A 12884-nucleotide genomic window follows, 5' to 3' on the forward strand; every position below is an offset into this window, starting at 1 on the left:
AAATTCTTAAAGGGGTGCCTGGCTTATATAGCAAGTGCTCAATAAATGTTAGTTCTTTCTATTCCAAGTAGATACCGGACTTTCCAGATCTGAATCAGAGTTCCCTTCTATGGTCAAGTCTCAGGCTCCTTTGGGCTCTTTCTGGGAGCCTCTTTCCGGTCTGGCTCCATCTCCCCTCCCAGATGTGAAATACAGCTGCTAGAACCTTTTGATCTTCAGCTTTTCACAAACGAAGTCTCTGGCCTTGCTGGGTTGGCCCTCGCTACAGGCCCTGATCTGACCCCAGGGCCTTGGGCCGTGGGGAGGGGGCTGTAAGCAAGGGCAGGCTGGCATGTGGAAGGGCCCATTCCCTTGAGCCCCTGGGGTGGGAGGTCTTCTATCCGGGCCGACGTGCTCTGGATTCTCCCACCCTTCTCACTGCAGATGTGTGTTCCTGACATTTTTTCCAAGTTGAGTCTCACTTTGCTATTTCCTGTCCAGTCCCGACACCACCACCTCCCCCCACCGGCTCCAGGCCTGGGAGAAGCTCTCTGGACCTTACTCACCACCAGAGTTTTCCTTTCCAGACATCCGTGTCTAGGGGGTGCTGGGAATCCCTATGCCCCATGGCCTGGCTTGCACGGGGAGGAGGAGGGAGTGGCAGTGACACAGAGGAGAGCCTCCGCAGGTTGGGAGGATGCAAGCCTGCCCCTCTAACCCCATCAGCCCCTATGTTGTGCCCCTCTGCCAGTCTTAGCCTCGCACTTTCCTTAGGTCACTCAGGGCCTGCTCTGGAACTCCCTCCCACCCAGTGGAAACATTGCCCTCTACCTGCAGCAGGGAAAGGAGTAGAACCCCTCTTAGGGACTGATCTTGTGGTTCTTAGCTAGCAAGTGTCAGAGTTCTCTGAGCACATGCCACTGCATCCCTCCCACCTGGATGAGAAGGGACCCAGGAATCTGTATTTCTCATCAGCTCCTGGGGAGCCTAAAGTTCTCGCCTGGATACAGACCCTGTGGGCATGGCCCAGAAGTCCACTGGCCACTTAGGAATGGGGTGGGCCTTTGCCTTTGTGCAGAGAGAGGGTGGGGAAGGAAAAGGAACAGGAAGGGGGGTTTGCCCATGGATGGGAGGGGAAGGGGCATTAGGCCACGGCAGGGGGTAAGTTGCAGGCAATGCAGACCTTGGCTTGGTAGCCCTGCAGACACAAAGGTGACCAAATGGCAGCCAGTCCCTGCCCCCGGAGCTCCCAGCCTAGGAGGGAGGTGGCATGTAGACTATGGAGGGGCAGGTGGTACCTGCAAAGCAAATCGAGTTCAGGAAGCAGCTAGATTATATGGGTGATAGCATTTTTGACCATTCACTCAATTCATTCATTCAAGTACTTATTGAACATGGGTTGCTGAGAGGGTAGAGGTGACTTAATCACCATCCCTGCCTTTAGGATGCTTCCACTCTAGTGGAGATACAGGTGATTAGAGTGTGGACCCAGGAGTGCCCAGAACCCAGCCTGGGCACAGAGGGCACTGTGACGGCCAAGGGTCAGGAGAAGGTCCCCCAGAGAACATTGTCTTTCTTTTTAATTTAATTTAATTTAATTTAATTTAATTTAATTTAATTTAATTTAGATTTTCTTTTTAGTCCTCTTTCTTGACGTGCAAATCACATACAATAAAATGTACCCATTTTAAGTTTACAGTTCAATCATGACATGTATATACCCAGGGAACTGTCACTCCAAGAGGTTCTCTGGTGTCCCTGCCGGGTCAGCCTACCCTATCCCTGGTCCCAGGCAACTAGTGACATTTCTGTCACTGTCGAACACTGTCCCATGCCACTCCCCAGAGTTTCGTATCAGTGGGGTCACACAGTATGCAGCCTTCTGTGTCTGGCGTCTTTCACTCATCGTGTGTGATTGGACCTCAGCCGTGTCGTTGTGAATATCAGTAACTTGTGCCTTTTTCTTCCTGAGCAGTTAGAAGAGGTGACACTTAGCTGAGTTTTGGAGGGTGATTTAGCCAGAAAAACAAAGGGAGGAAGGGCATTCCAGTGGAGGGACTGGCACGAGAAATGGCCAGAGGCTCCCAGGGTTGTGGACTGGGTGAAGCTGGGCGGTGTAGCGAGGGGAGAGACTGGCCGTCTCATTGTTTTTCTTCTCCTCCTTGGGCCTCTTTCCTGCTGCCATCACCTTGTCTAGCCAGGGAGGGCTGGGTCTGGTTTTCAAAAGCGAGACCGTTTCCTTCTGGCTGGGCTGGGCTCCCCAGAGAGGGCTGAGGCCAGGGCAGGGCCTGAGACACTCAGGCCAGGTTATCTGGGGCTGGACGGCACTACGGGGCCACAGCAAATCCATGCGCACTGTGCTTAGGGGCTCTGGGGTTCCCTCGGTTCCCCGGGGTTCCCCCCGGGTTGGTGTTTTCCTCTGGGTTATCTGATAAAACTCCTTTGGAAACATCTTGATCTTGTCGAAGGGGAGGGAGGTGTTCACCACCCATCCCCCGACCTGGCCACTGGGGCCCTTCTGCCCTGGCCTGCAGGGCGCGGGGTCTCAGCAGGCCCTCTGTGGAGTGGGAGCCTGGGGTGGAACTTGTGCTGGGCTCAGCATCAGCCCGAGGTCATGCAGAGTTGACACCACGCCTGTCCTGCCCCCATCCAGGCCAGCTCCTGGGCTCCACCCCCTCTGCTGTGTGCACAGATGAGCTTGTCAGTGTGGCCACAAGTGCCAGAGCTAGTTGTCCAACATGGCTGGAATGTATTTCCTGTGGCTTGGAGCTTTGGAAGCCAGACAAAGGCAGAGAGGGGTGGCCAAGATGGCCCGGTGGGAAGCTGTCATTAGAGACAGCAGCTTTGGTGGACTCACCCTGTCCATGCTGACCCTGGCTGCCCTTCCTGCCCTGTGTCCCCCAATCTTTGCTGGCCCAGGTCACCCTGTACCTGCCCATGTCCCCATATGATAGTGAGTAGATACTGCCTCATGTCTTGGACAACCTTTGCCTTCTCCAGAGGAAGAGAAGTCTGTCATCATTTACCAAAGTGATTTTAATTTTATTCTCTGTTCATTTGAGGATTCATTCAGACTCCGTGAATTTTCAGGGTTGGTCTCTGAGGCCTCCAGGGGCTAATGGGGCTTTGGGGAAATGGAGTCAAAATAGTGGTTCAGCCCCAGCCTGACTCTCTTAGCCAGACCACATCTGACTTAACCACTACAGGGATTTGGGGTGGGACTCTGGGTCCCCCTTGTAGTGAGGGGAGGGGTCCTGGTTTGGGCAAGGGGCTGGAGATTGTGACCATCGGCTGTGTGAACTCCCACAGGTGACCCACGGGCTGCGGGCGTATGATGGCTTGTCTCTGCCCGAGGATGCGGAGACAGTCACAGTGGGCCGGGCTGGCTGGAGCTACTCAGACCTCTCTGATGACGAGGACTTGCTGGCGGACGATGCCTCTGGAGGTGAGCAGAGGGTTCTGGTAGTAGGGAGTGGAAGAGGTAAGGGGGTATAGGATTCTTCCCACTGGTCCTTAAAGAGGCTCCAGGAAGCTTGCCCCAGGGGATGCCTCAAGAGATGGCCATCCTAGGCCGTGGTCCCAATGACTCCAAGATCCTCTGTTTGCAACCCATGCGACCCTGGGATGCTGACCACTCCTCTGCCACTGCTGTGTCCTCATAGCACAGGTGGTTAGGACCGACGTCCGGGAGATGGCAGACAAGGCACGGTAGGGGACAGTTACCGCCCCTTTCTGCACCCCGTCCTGGCCTCACCTGGTGGCCAGTGTGACCGGGCCCCTCCTGCCCCACCAAGGGCAGACAGTCAAGTCCCTAGAGTGTGTGGCCTTGGCCCACACCCTCTCCAATGGAGGCTTCCGAGCTGTCTTTTACAAGCCAGCCTCCTTAGGCTTGGGGGGAGGCGACAGTTCTCTGCTTTATGACCTTGCCCACCATGTGCCAGGTGCCCCGAATAGCACCCAACTCCCAGCAGATACTCAACAAATACTTATTGCTGCCTAAATCTCTCTTCTGCTTGCAGATGGCCTGGGGAGTGGAGACCTGGGCAGCGGGGACTTTCAGATGGGTAAGTTGCTGAGGGCACAGGCCCCCCTCCTCACCCCTGCAGAAGCCCCAGAGGTCTTCCCCCCACAGAGGTCCCATCACCAGGGCTGAGGGCCTCAAGGGCTTCAAAGACCTGCCATGCAGGTGGTCTCATACTCCCTGAGTGACAGTCTTGTGGCCTGGTTGGCAGGTCCCTGCAAGGTAGGGGATGGCCGGGCTCTGTGACTTTGCCACGGGGGCAAGGCATAGGGCAGCAGGCCGGAAATGCCCAGTTGTAATAGGTACTGGAAGCCAGACCCTCAGCATTCAAAGCAAAATTCTCATCTCCCAGGGCAGCTCAATATAAAGTCCTTCCCTAGAGCCCTTCTTGGGGATGCAGAGCTGGGGACCCCAGGCAGGGGTGGGCAGGTAGAAGTGCTCTTCAGCTTAGGACATTGGCACAGGCCAACAGAGCTGGCAAGGGATGGAGGTAGCCTCGCCCTGGACCCAGAAAGGACCCTGCCATTAGGTTGGGTCACCTGCTGGAAAGCCAAGGGTTCCTGGGTTGGGGAAGGGAGCTGTGCTTGGTGGAGAGAAAAGAATCAGGCTTCCATCAGCTGCTTGCCCTGCCAGCACTCTGCACGTTGGAGCAGCAGCCAGGCCAGTGCTGGGACTCAGAGTCCCCGCTTCTTCCCACCCCAGTAGAGAGTGAACTACTGGTGACAAAGCCCAGCAGCTCCATATGCCTTCTCTGGAAGCCAGCGCTGAGCACTCTGTGGTCTGGGCCAAGGGTGGAGCTCAGCTCAGGCGGGCCACTGGGCATCCGCGCTGTGTCCGGTGCTGCCCACAGTGGTGGACCTGCGCCTCCCCAGAGATGGAGTCACCCCCCTTTGACTGATGCATCAGGGGCATCCACCTGCCAGAGGGCAGTGTCCTGCCTGGGCAAGTGCAGACAGGAGGGTTGCCCTCAGGTGTCCTGGTCCTGACTGTGACCTCCCAGCCTCTGGGGCTTAGGTCCTGCCTGAAGCTTTTCCACACGGAGGTCCTTCCAGGGCTGCAGGATCGGGGGCGGGGCAGGGGGAGGGTGGGAGAGCTGCCTCCTGCTGAGGCCCTAGTCCAGCCCATACTGTCCATTTGGAAATGTCTATGGCCTTTCCTCTGAGGCTGTCTACCGTGGCAGCCGGCCCTCTCTGAGGAGTCTTTGCCAGCCCACCTCCCCCGTGAGATGCAGCTGTGAGGGCAGGAGGGGCAGAGGAGGGGAGGGCGGGGAATGGGGAGCAGCAGCTGGGCAGGGCCTGCTGGCAGGGCAGAGGCCTGTGCTTGTGAGTGGAGCCTATCCGTGGGAAGACACGGAGTCTCAGACCTTCCAGGCCCGGCCCTGGCACCGACCTGCCGCCCTTGGGGCAGGTCCAGGCAGCTGGGCCGAGGCTGAGGCCTGGAGGCACCCGGAGTGTTGGTGTGCCCACTTCAGTCTTGCCCCATAGCTGTGCCCTCTCTGTGCTGGCCAGCAAGGGCCATCCTGACGCAGATGCAGCCCACACCCTGGAGTCCAGGCGCTGAGACGGTGCCACCCTCCCCTCGGGCAGGGCTGTGGCTCCTACAGCCTCCACCCCAGCCCAGTCCCACTACCCTGCAATTTGTGTGCAGATACCCCAACCTGATGGACAGCCCCTGGGCCTGACTCTCCATCTCTGGGACCCCTGCCCACCCCCTTTCGCCCAATTTCTTTGCATCTCTTGCCTGGCCTGCTCTGATACCTGTCTGGTCTCTCGTGCTCCCCTCCTCCCCCTCCCCTGCCTTGGTCCAGGTCTCTCTCCTTTGTCTAATCTCTGTGTCTCTTGCTTGGGGGACCCTCTACGTGCCTTGCTGTTCCTCCTGGCCACTCTCTCTGTGGCTCTACCCTGCAGGCCCGGGGCTACCGTCCTGTGGCTGGTGAGGAGTCTCCTCCCAGTAAGTGAGGCCAAGCGGCCTAGGTGGGGGGCTCCCTCTGTCTCCCTCCCAGTTCCCTCTCCCCGCTCTCCCTGCCTGTCCTTTCTCCCTCTCCCCTTTCTCCCCAGCCTCTACTTTGTCACACGCAAGGCTCCGTGGCACTTTCTTTTTGAGTCTGGGGGCCCTGCCGGCCCCTGCCCAGGACACAGCCAGGCTCCATCTGGGTATCCAAGTCTACGCACAGTGGGCCAGGACCCTGGGTGTCCCCCCACTTCAGGGATGAGTGCAACAATCCCTCAGGGAACAAGGCCCTAGAGGCTGCAGGTGACTTGTACCCACCTCAGGACTGGCTGATGCTGGGCCCACCCAAGGATCCCAGGGGCTCCTGGGGCTGGGGCTCGGGGGGCATGGGTGTGGGGTGGAGTTCCGTTGAGCAGGGAGTAGGTGGGATGGTCCGCTCTGCTCCAGGGTTGGGCAGAGTCAGGTGTGTGTTTCCCACACCCACCTGGGCGCAGACAGCTCCGGCCTCCTGTCCCTCCAGCCTCTGGCTTCAAGTGAGCTGTCTGGATGGGGTCAAGATGAAGGCCAGCAGGGAGAGGACTGGCCAGGGTAGGCACCCAGAGAGCACACCCACCCCGGGGAGCTTCACTCACTTGCAGTACCCTCCGCCCCAGGGGCTGGTTCTTGGAATAGATAGGGCTTTACCTTCTGCCCTAAGCCTCAGACACTGGCCGCAGGGAGACAGTTCAGGGTAGAAGAGGGAGGGTGCTCGCCCTGACCTATCCTGGGTCTGGGAGAAGGCCGGGGTGGGGTCAGGCTGCAGGGTCCGAGCCCTTCCCAGGGCCTAGGAGAAAGGGGCTTTGTGGAGCCCCAGCCCCCTCCCCCAGGAGCGGGCACATTCCTGGGCAGAGGCCCGGCCTCCTCGCCCGCGCTGGGCCATGGGGCTGAGGCCAGGGGCTGGGGTGGGGGACTCTCAATGGGCCTCTGTGCCTGCTCACAAGGGGCCTCTGTGGCCGAGCTCACGGTCTCCACGCTCCAGCCCACAGAGCCCCACCTACCCGGCACCCAGGAGCCCAGCCCAGCACTGTCCCTGTGTTCCAGCCCAGGCAGCGCTGCCGTCACAAGCACCCTCTCTCAATGTAGGAGTCCACTCCTGCCTCATCCCGACACCCCAGGGCTTGCTTAGCCCAAGCCACAGAGGGAGAGGGTCCTTGCTCGGGGGCGTGTGCACCTGCGGGCCTGCCAGAATGAAGTGGAAGGGGGACTGGCCTTGTAGTCCGGCCCAGCCGGTACCGCTCCCTGCTTTACCAGCCTCACCCTGTCATTGGTCACCTCTCTGAGCCCGCTTCTGCCTCAGGGACTTTGCAGCTGCTGTTCCCTCTGTCCAGAAGATGCTCTTTTTCCAGATGCTTCTCCATGGCTCACTCTCTTCCTTTGAGGATCCCATTTGAGGAGAGTCCTTCCCTGGCCACCCTGGGGAAGAGCAACCTACCCCTACCCCAGCAGGCCTCTCCCACAGCCCTGACTCTCTCCCCCTGGTCCATGTATTCTTCGTTCATTTATTTCCTTGCTCCCCCCTAGAAAGTGATCTCTGTGGGGACAGGAATGGGACAGTTCATTGCCATATTCTCTGCCCTGAGAACACCACCTAGAATGTAGTAGGCCCTCAACATAGACTTGTTAGGGCAGCCTGCGTGGCTCAGCGGTTTAGGGGCACCTTCGGCCCAGGGCGTGATCCTGGAGACCCAGGATCGAGTCCAGTGTTGGGCTCCCTGCATGGAGCCTGCTCCTCACTCCGCTGGTGTCTCTGCCTCTCCCTCTCTCTGTGTCTCTCATGAATGAATGAATGAAATATTTAAAAAAAACAAAACATAGACTTGTTAAAGATTTGTTATAATAAATGCCTCTCTCAGATGAGAGGTAATAAAACCAAATCCATCCCTCGGGTTTGTTGTAAAGACCAGAGACGATCACTAAAGCTAACCCAGGCTGCCCCTAGTATGCACTTGGCCCTGTTATAAGTACTTTACATTTCTTAACTTATTCAGTCCTTAAGAGAACCCTCTGGGGTGGGCACTGCTATTATCCCCATTTGACACCGAGGCTCAGGGAGGTTGAGTACCTCGCATGAGGTCACGGGGCTAGAAGTAGGGATTTTACTCTAGTAGCTAAGCTTTTAACCGCTAAGCTACACTGCTTCTCATATAGTGAAAGCTCATGTTATACGGCACCTACTATGTGCCAGGCCCTGTTCTAAGCACTTACACATATTTAGACATTTGTAACTCATTGCTTTGGCGTTGATAATTTACACCTAAATTCATTTTTCAAGATTTTATTTATTTATTTATTCATGAGAGAAACACAGAGAGAGGCAGAGAAACAAGCAGAGGGAGAAGCAGGCTCCCTGCAGGGAGCCTGATGTGGGACTCGATTCCAGGACCCCGGAATCACCACCTGAGCCAAAGGCAGACGCTCAACCACTGAGCCCCCCAGGTGCCCTGAATAAGATTTAATGCATAAAAAATCTTGCATATTATAGGTGCTCGAGAAACTGTGTGTGTGTCTATGTGGATGGACATGCACACGTACATACTAGTCTATGTATTCCGTAAGCATAGGATACACGTTGATTCAGCATCCACTCCATGCCAGGCCCAGCTTCTTAGCCCAGGTTCTAAGCCCTGTATGTGCGTGCTTGTGCGTGCATGTGTATGTGTATGACTCGTTTGCAGCTCAGATCGACTCAAATTTATAACTGCTATATTAACTCATGAACCTTATGAGATTTAATGTGTATAAAACATCTTATATAGAATCAGTGGTTATGTATACGCTCACACCAATCTGGTATGAATTCATTCAGCCGTCACTTATTAGACACCAACCTGGCCAAGCACTACACTACCTCTGGGATGTAGGGTGAATGAGGACCAGAGTTGCTCTCATCGGGTTTACAGTCTCGCAGAAGAGAAAGGTGACACCAGCGTCTGATTCTCTAGCTCTTGCTCTGTGCCAGATGCCGCATCTCTAAGTGCACGGGGAGATGGTGCATGCAGGCGCGGTGTCATTTGTTCCCTGCAGCTGCCCAGTGTGATAAATGTAATTAATATCCTCATTTAACTGAGAAGAAAACCGAAGCTCAGAGAGGTGAGGTCAGTGCCTGTGGTGTGGCTGACCTCAGAACCCATGGTTTTCACCAGAATCTGTATAACCAGGCAGGATCTATGCAGTGCAGGGTGGGAGGTGCTCTGATGAGGGAAGAAGCCTAGGGGCTGGAGGATCCAGAGGAGGGGTCTCTAGCCCAGGCAGGGTTAAGGAAGGAGGGAAGTTCAAGTGGTCTGCTCGGAGGAGGTGATGGCTGAGCCGAGCCTTGAGGGATGACTAGAACCAGCCCGGGAAGAGGAGGGAGGCATGGCTCGGTCATTTGTGGAAGATCCCTATTGCAGGCCAGCCTCTTCTGGAAGCCAACCTTTCTTGTCCAGCTTCCTCCGTGCCACTGGGGGTCTCTTCTGCATCATCGCTTAGTTTCTGGTTCAGGGTACTTCCCTGTTGGTTGAAGGTCCTCACTCAAGGGTGGGGAGCCTCAGCTTTGATCCTGGGCAGGTCTGCCAGGGCCGCCACGACAAGTGCTCATACGGGCAGTGCTGGGCATGGCTGTGGACACACAGGTGTCAACCTGGGCAAGAGGCCGCTAGAGACCATCCCTGAATGTCCACCCACTGGCCCAGCTGCCTGAAGCCACCGCATACCAGGCTGGACCCCTCACGGTGACACCCCACTCTTCTCTGCAGTTTATTTCCGGGCCCTGGTAAACTTCACTCGCTCCATCCACTACAGTCCTCAGCTGGAGGATGCAGGCTCCGAAGAGTTCCGGGAGGTGTCCGAGGCTGTGGTAGACACGGTGAGGTGAAGGGACTCGGGATCCCCGAGCATGGGGCCCGGGACTAGGGTGAGGTGAAGGTATCTGGAGGCTGACGGGGCTGTGTCGCTCTCCAGCTCGAGTCGGAGTACTTGAAGATTCCCGGAGACCAGGTTGTCAGTGTGGTGTTCATCAAGTGAGAAGGGTCCCCTGGGGGCCGGTGAGGGACAGGGGTGGGGGGTGCTGTGGAGGGAGGTGACAAGGAGGGGAAGTAAGAGAGGGACACATGGAGTGGAAGTTCAGGAATTTGGGAAGACAATTAGACTTTAAACAGCCCCGCTTGGGTCCAGGCTTTCCAGGAACAGGGAAGGAGGAGATCAGGCCTGAGCTTCAGGCTGGGGACGGAGGGAGGAGCCGAGGCTGCAGGCATCTACCTCACCCTGCTCCCCTGCCCCGTCCCCATCCCTAGGGAGCTGGACGGCTGGGTCTTTGTGGAGCTGGATGTGGGCTCTGAGGGGAACGCGGACGGGGCTCAGATTCAGGAGGTGCTGCACACAGTCATTTCCAGCGGCTCCGTGGCCTCCTACATCACCTCCCCCCAGGGATTCCAGTTCCGTCGCCTGGGCACAGGTGAGCCCATCCTGGGGCCTGGAGTGCTTCCTCGGTTCTCAGACTCGTACGGGTCCCCTTCCAGTGTCCATCCCCACCACGGGCTCTTCTGGCTTGGGGCCTGTATACCACTAGGGACGGGGAGCTCACTACTCCATGAGTCTGCTCCATGGGTCTCTATGCAGTCCTGGCTTGGTTTGAGTGTCATCTGTTTCCTCTAACATGAGCCAAATTAGACACAATTTCTGTTCTTTCTCTCTGGACCTCTATACACTGACAATAGGTAATAATTCCTTTCTGCATCTAATACTTTCAGATCCAAACACTCTTACATTTGATAATAACCAACAGATGTTTACTGAGTGCTGACCGTATGCTAGGCACTCAGCGGGGGCCTTATATCCAGCCTCCCATTCAGCCTTCATCATCCCTATGAAGTAGATATTCTTCCCGTTGCAGAGATGAGTGGACTGAGGCCCAGGAAGGACAAGTGGCTTGTCCCAATTCACACAATTTTCCAGTTCTGGAAAAGCCAGAACTTACACCAAATGCCATGTCTGTGCCAGTCCTGCCAGAACCTGTGATGAGATGAGATGAGAAACTCAGGCTCAGAGACGTCAAGAAACTGGCCTGCAGTCACACAGCTATCAGAGACGAAGGCCTGGCACCCCGTCTCCTGCTTTGACTCCCAGACCAGACAGGCTCTGTTCACTCCCCCACGGGCTCCACTTCTCAGGCCCGACTCCATCCCAGTCTCTCCCTCTGGGAAACCTCCAGCACATCACCGTCCCTGACTTGGGGGAACCCAGAACGGAGCAGACTCTTTCCCTACCATGGTGTAGCCCAATCAGAAAAAAAACAAAAACAAAACAAAAAACAGTGAAGTTATCACCTCTCATTCTGCACATAAAAACCCAGTAAATGCACCTGAAGATCATTTGTTCTTTTTGGCATTCCCCAGCCTCAGATCTGAAGATTGCTGGCGGCCCAGCTCTCTTCTCCCCACCCTTTAGGGAGCCTTCCTGGCTAGGGATGGTGGGATGGGCCTGGCTCGGCCCTGCAGCCCCTGGCTCCCAGGTCCCAGGGGGGACGGTGCTGATCACACCTTCCTTTCCAGCACAGACACCCCCGCCCCCTCCGGCCGCCGTGGCGGCCGCAGTGACACCAGGTGAGAGTGTAAGCCAGAACTAGGCCCAGCCAGGTACCTGGACAAGTTTGTGGATGGAGGAGAAGGAAGGATGAGGGCAAGATGGCTGGGCAGAGCTCGAGCCGAGCCGCCCCTTCTGCTTTTCCCTCATCCTCACTGGGCCAGGCTGTGGCCTGCACGTGTGTGATGTGGTGGTTGCATGCGTGTGGCTTGTTAACGGTGTGTGGGGTTTGCGGAAGGGATGGGTGAGGCCACCGCCACATGTCCCATGTGTGCTGTGATGTGTCCACTGTGTGCTTCTTTGCCTCGCTGAAATCTGCTGGAAAGCCAGACACGGGGCACCAGAGCCTGCTCCCAGCCACACACAGTGCCCGTACCACCCGCACCGTCCGCCCCCCGCCCCCTGCCCCTCTGACCCCCTCCAACTCCCACAGTGCCCCAGTTCGCAAGAGTCTGCACCGAGGCTGAGTTTGCCTGCCACAGCCACAACGAGTGCGTGGCCCTGGAGTATCGCTGTGACCGGAGGCCTGACTGCAGGGACATGTCTGATGAGCTCAACTGTGGTGAGGGGCTGTCATCCAGGGCTACAAGTGGCCCTGCAAACACCAAGCAGGGCCAGGGTGCATGAGGCCTCCAAGCCAACCGGGAGCGTGAGGGTCTGGTGGAGGTGGGGGGGCTCTGAGGCAGGTGGGCAGGGATACGGGAAGGGTGGGGGCACCGTGTGTGGCAGGGAGGGACGGGGAGGGCCTGCAGAGCAGGGGGGTGAGGAGCCACACACTGCCACCCTGTGCTGACACCAGGGGGGCTCTGTCCACAGAGGAGCCGGTCCCAGAGCTCAGCTCCATACCCCCCGCCCTGGTGGAGACACCACCACCACCCGTAGAGCCCCAGCCGGAGGCAACCACCACAAGGCAGCTCCCAGGCAGCCCCACTCCCCAGCTTCTGCTCCCCAGTCCAAGCAGGCCTTTGCCCTGTGGGCCTCACGAGGCCACCTGCCACAGCGGACACTGCATCCCCAAAGACTACATCTGTGATGGGCAGGAGGACTGTAAGGATGGCAGCGATGAGCTGGACTGTGGTGAGGACTGGCAGGGCAGGGGTGCTGGCCAGGGGTGGAGGGGGGCAGGGGGCAGGGGTGCCGTCCAGGGGGTGGGCAGAGGACCGCTGGCTGAACCTGGCCTCGTCCCCTAGGCCCCACCCCACCCTGTGAGCCCAATGAGTTCCCCTGTGGAAACGGGCACTGCGCCCTCAAGCTGTGGCACTGTGATGGGGACTTTGACTGTGAGGACCGCACCGACGAGGTGGACTGCCGTGAGTGAGCTGGGGGGGCCCCCCGG

The 12884-nt window shown here is 57.5% G+C and overlaps 1 protein-coding gene across 2 annotated transcripts in view; it reads left to right on the plus strand.

The window, feature by feature from the left end:
* HSPG2 (heparan sulfate proteoglycan 2) overlaps positions 1-12884 on the plus strand; it is a 98362-nt gene that overhangs the window by 30029 nt on the left and 55449 nt on the right. For both annotated transcript variants that reach the window (XM_041767581.1, XM_041767582.1), the window contains exons 2-9: positions 3289-3424; positions 3999-4043; positions 9724-9833; positions 9929-9987; positions 10261-10421; positions 11982-12110; positions 12365-12625; positions 12739-12858. In XM_041767581.1, coding sequence (XP_041623515.1) covers positions 3289-3424; positions 3999-4043; positions 9724-9833; positions 9929-9987; positions 10261-10421; positions 11982-12110; positions 12365-12625; positions 12739-12858 — 1021 coding nt within the window. The remainder of the gene's footprint in view (positions 1-3288; positions 3425-3998; positions 4044-9723; positions 9834-9928; positions 9988-10260; positions 10422-11981; positions 12111-12364; positions 12626-12738; positions 12859-12884) is intronic.

Source organism: Vulpes lagopus, chromosome 8 (assembly GCF_018345385.1).
Source record: "Vulpes lagopus strain Blue_001 chromosome 8, ASM1834538v1, whole genome shotgun sequence".
NCBI classification, from domain to species: Eukaryota; Metazoa; Chordata; class Mammalia; order Carnivora; family Canidae; genus Vulpes; species Vulpes lagopus.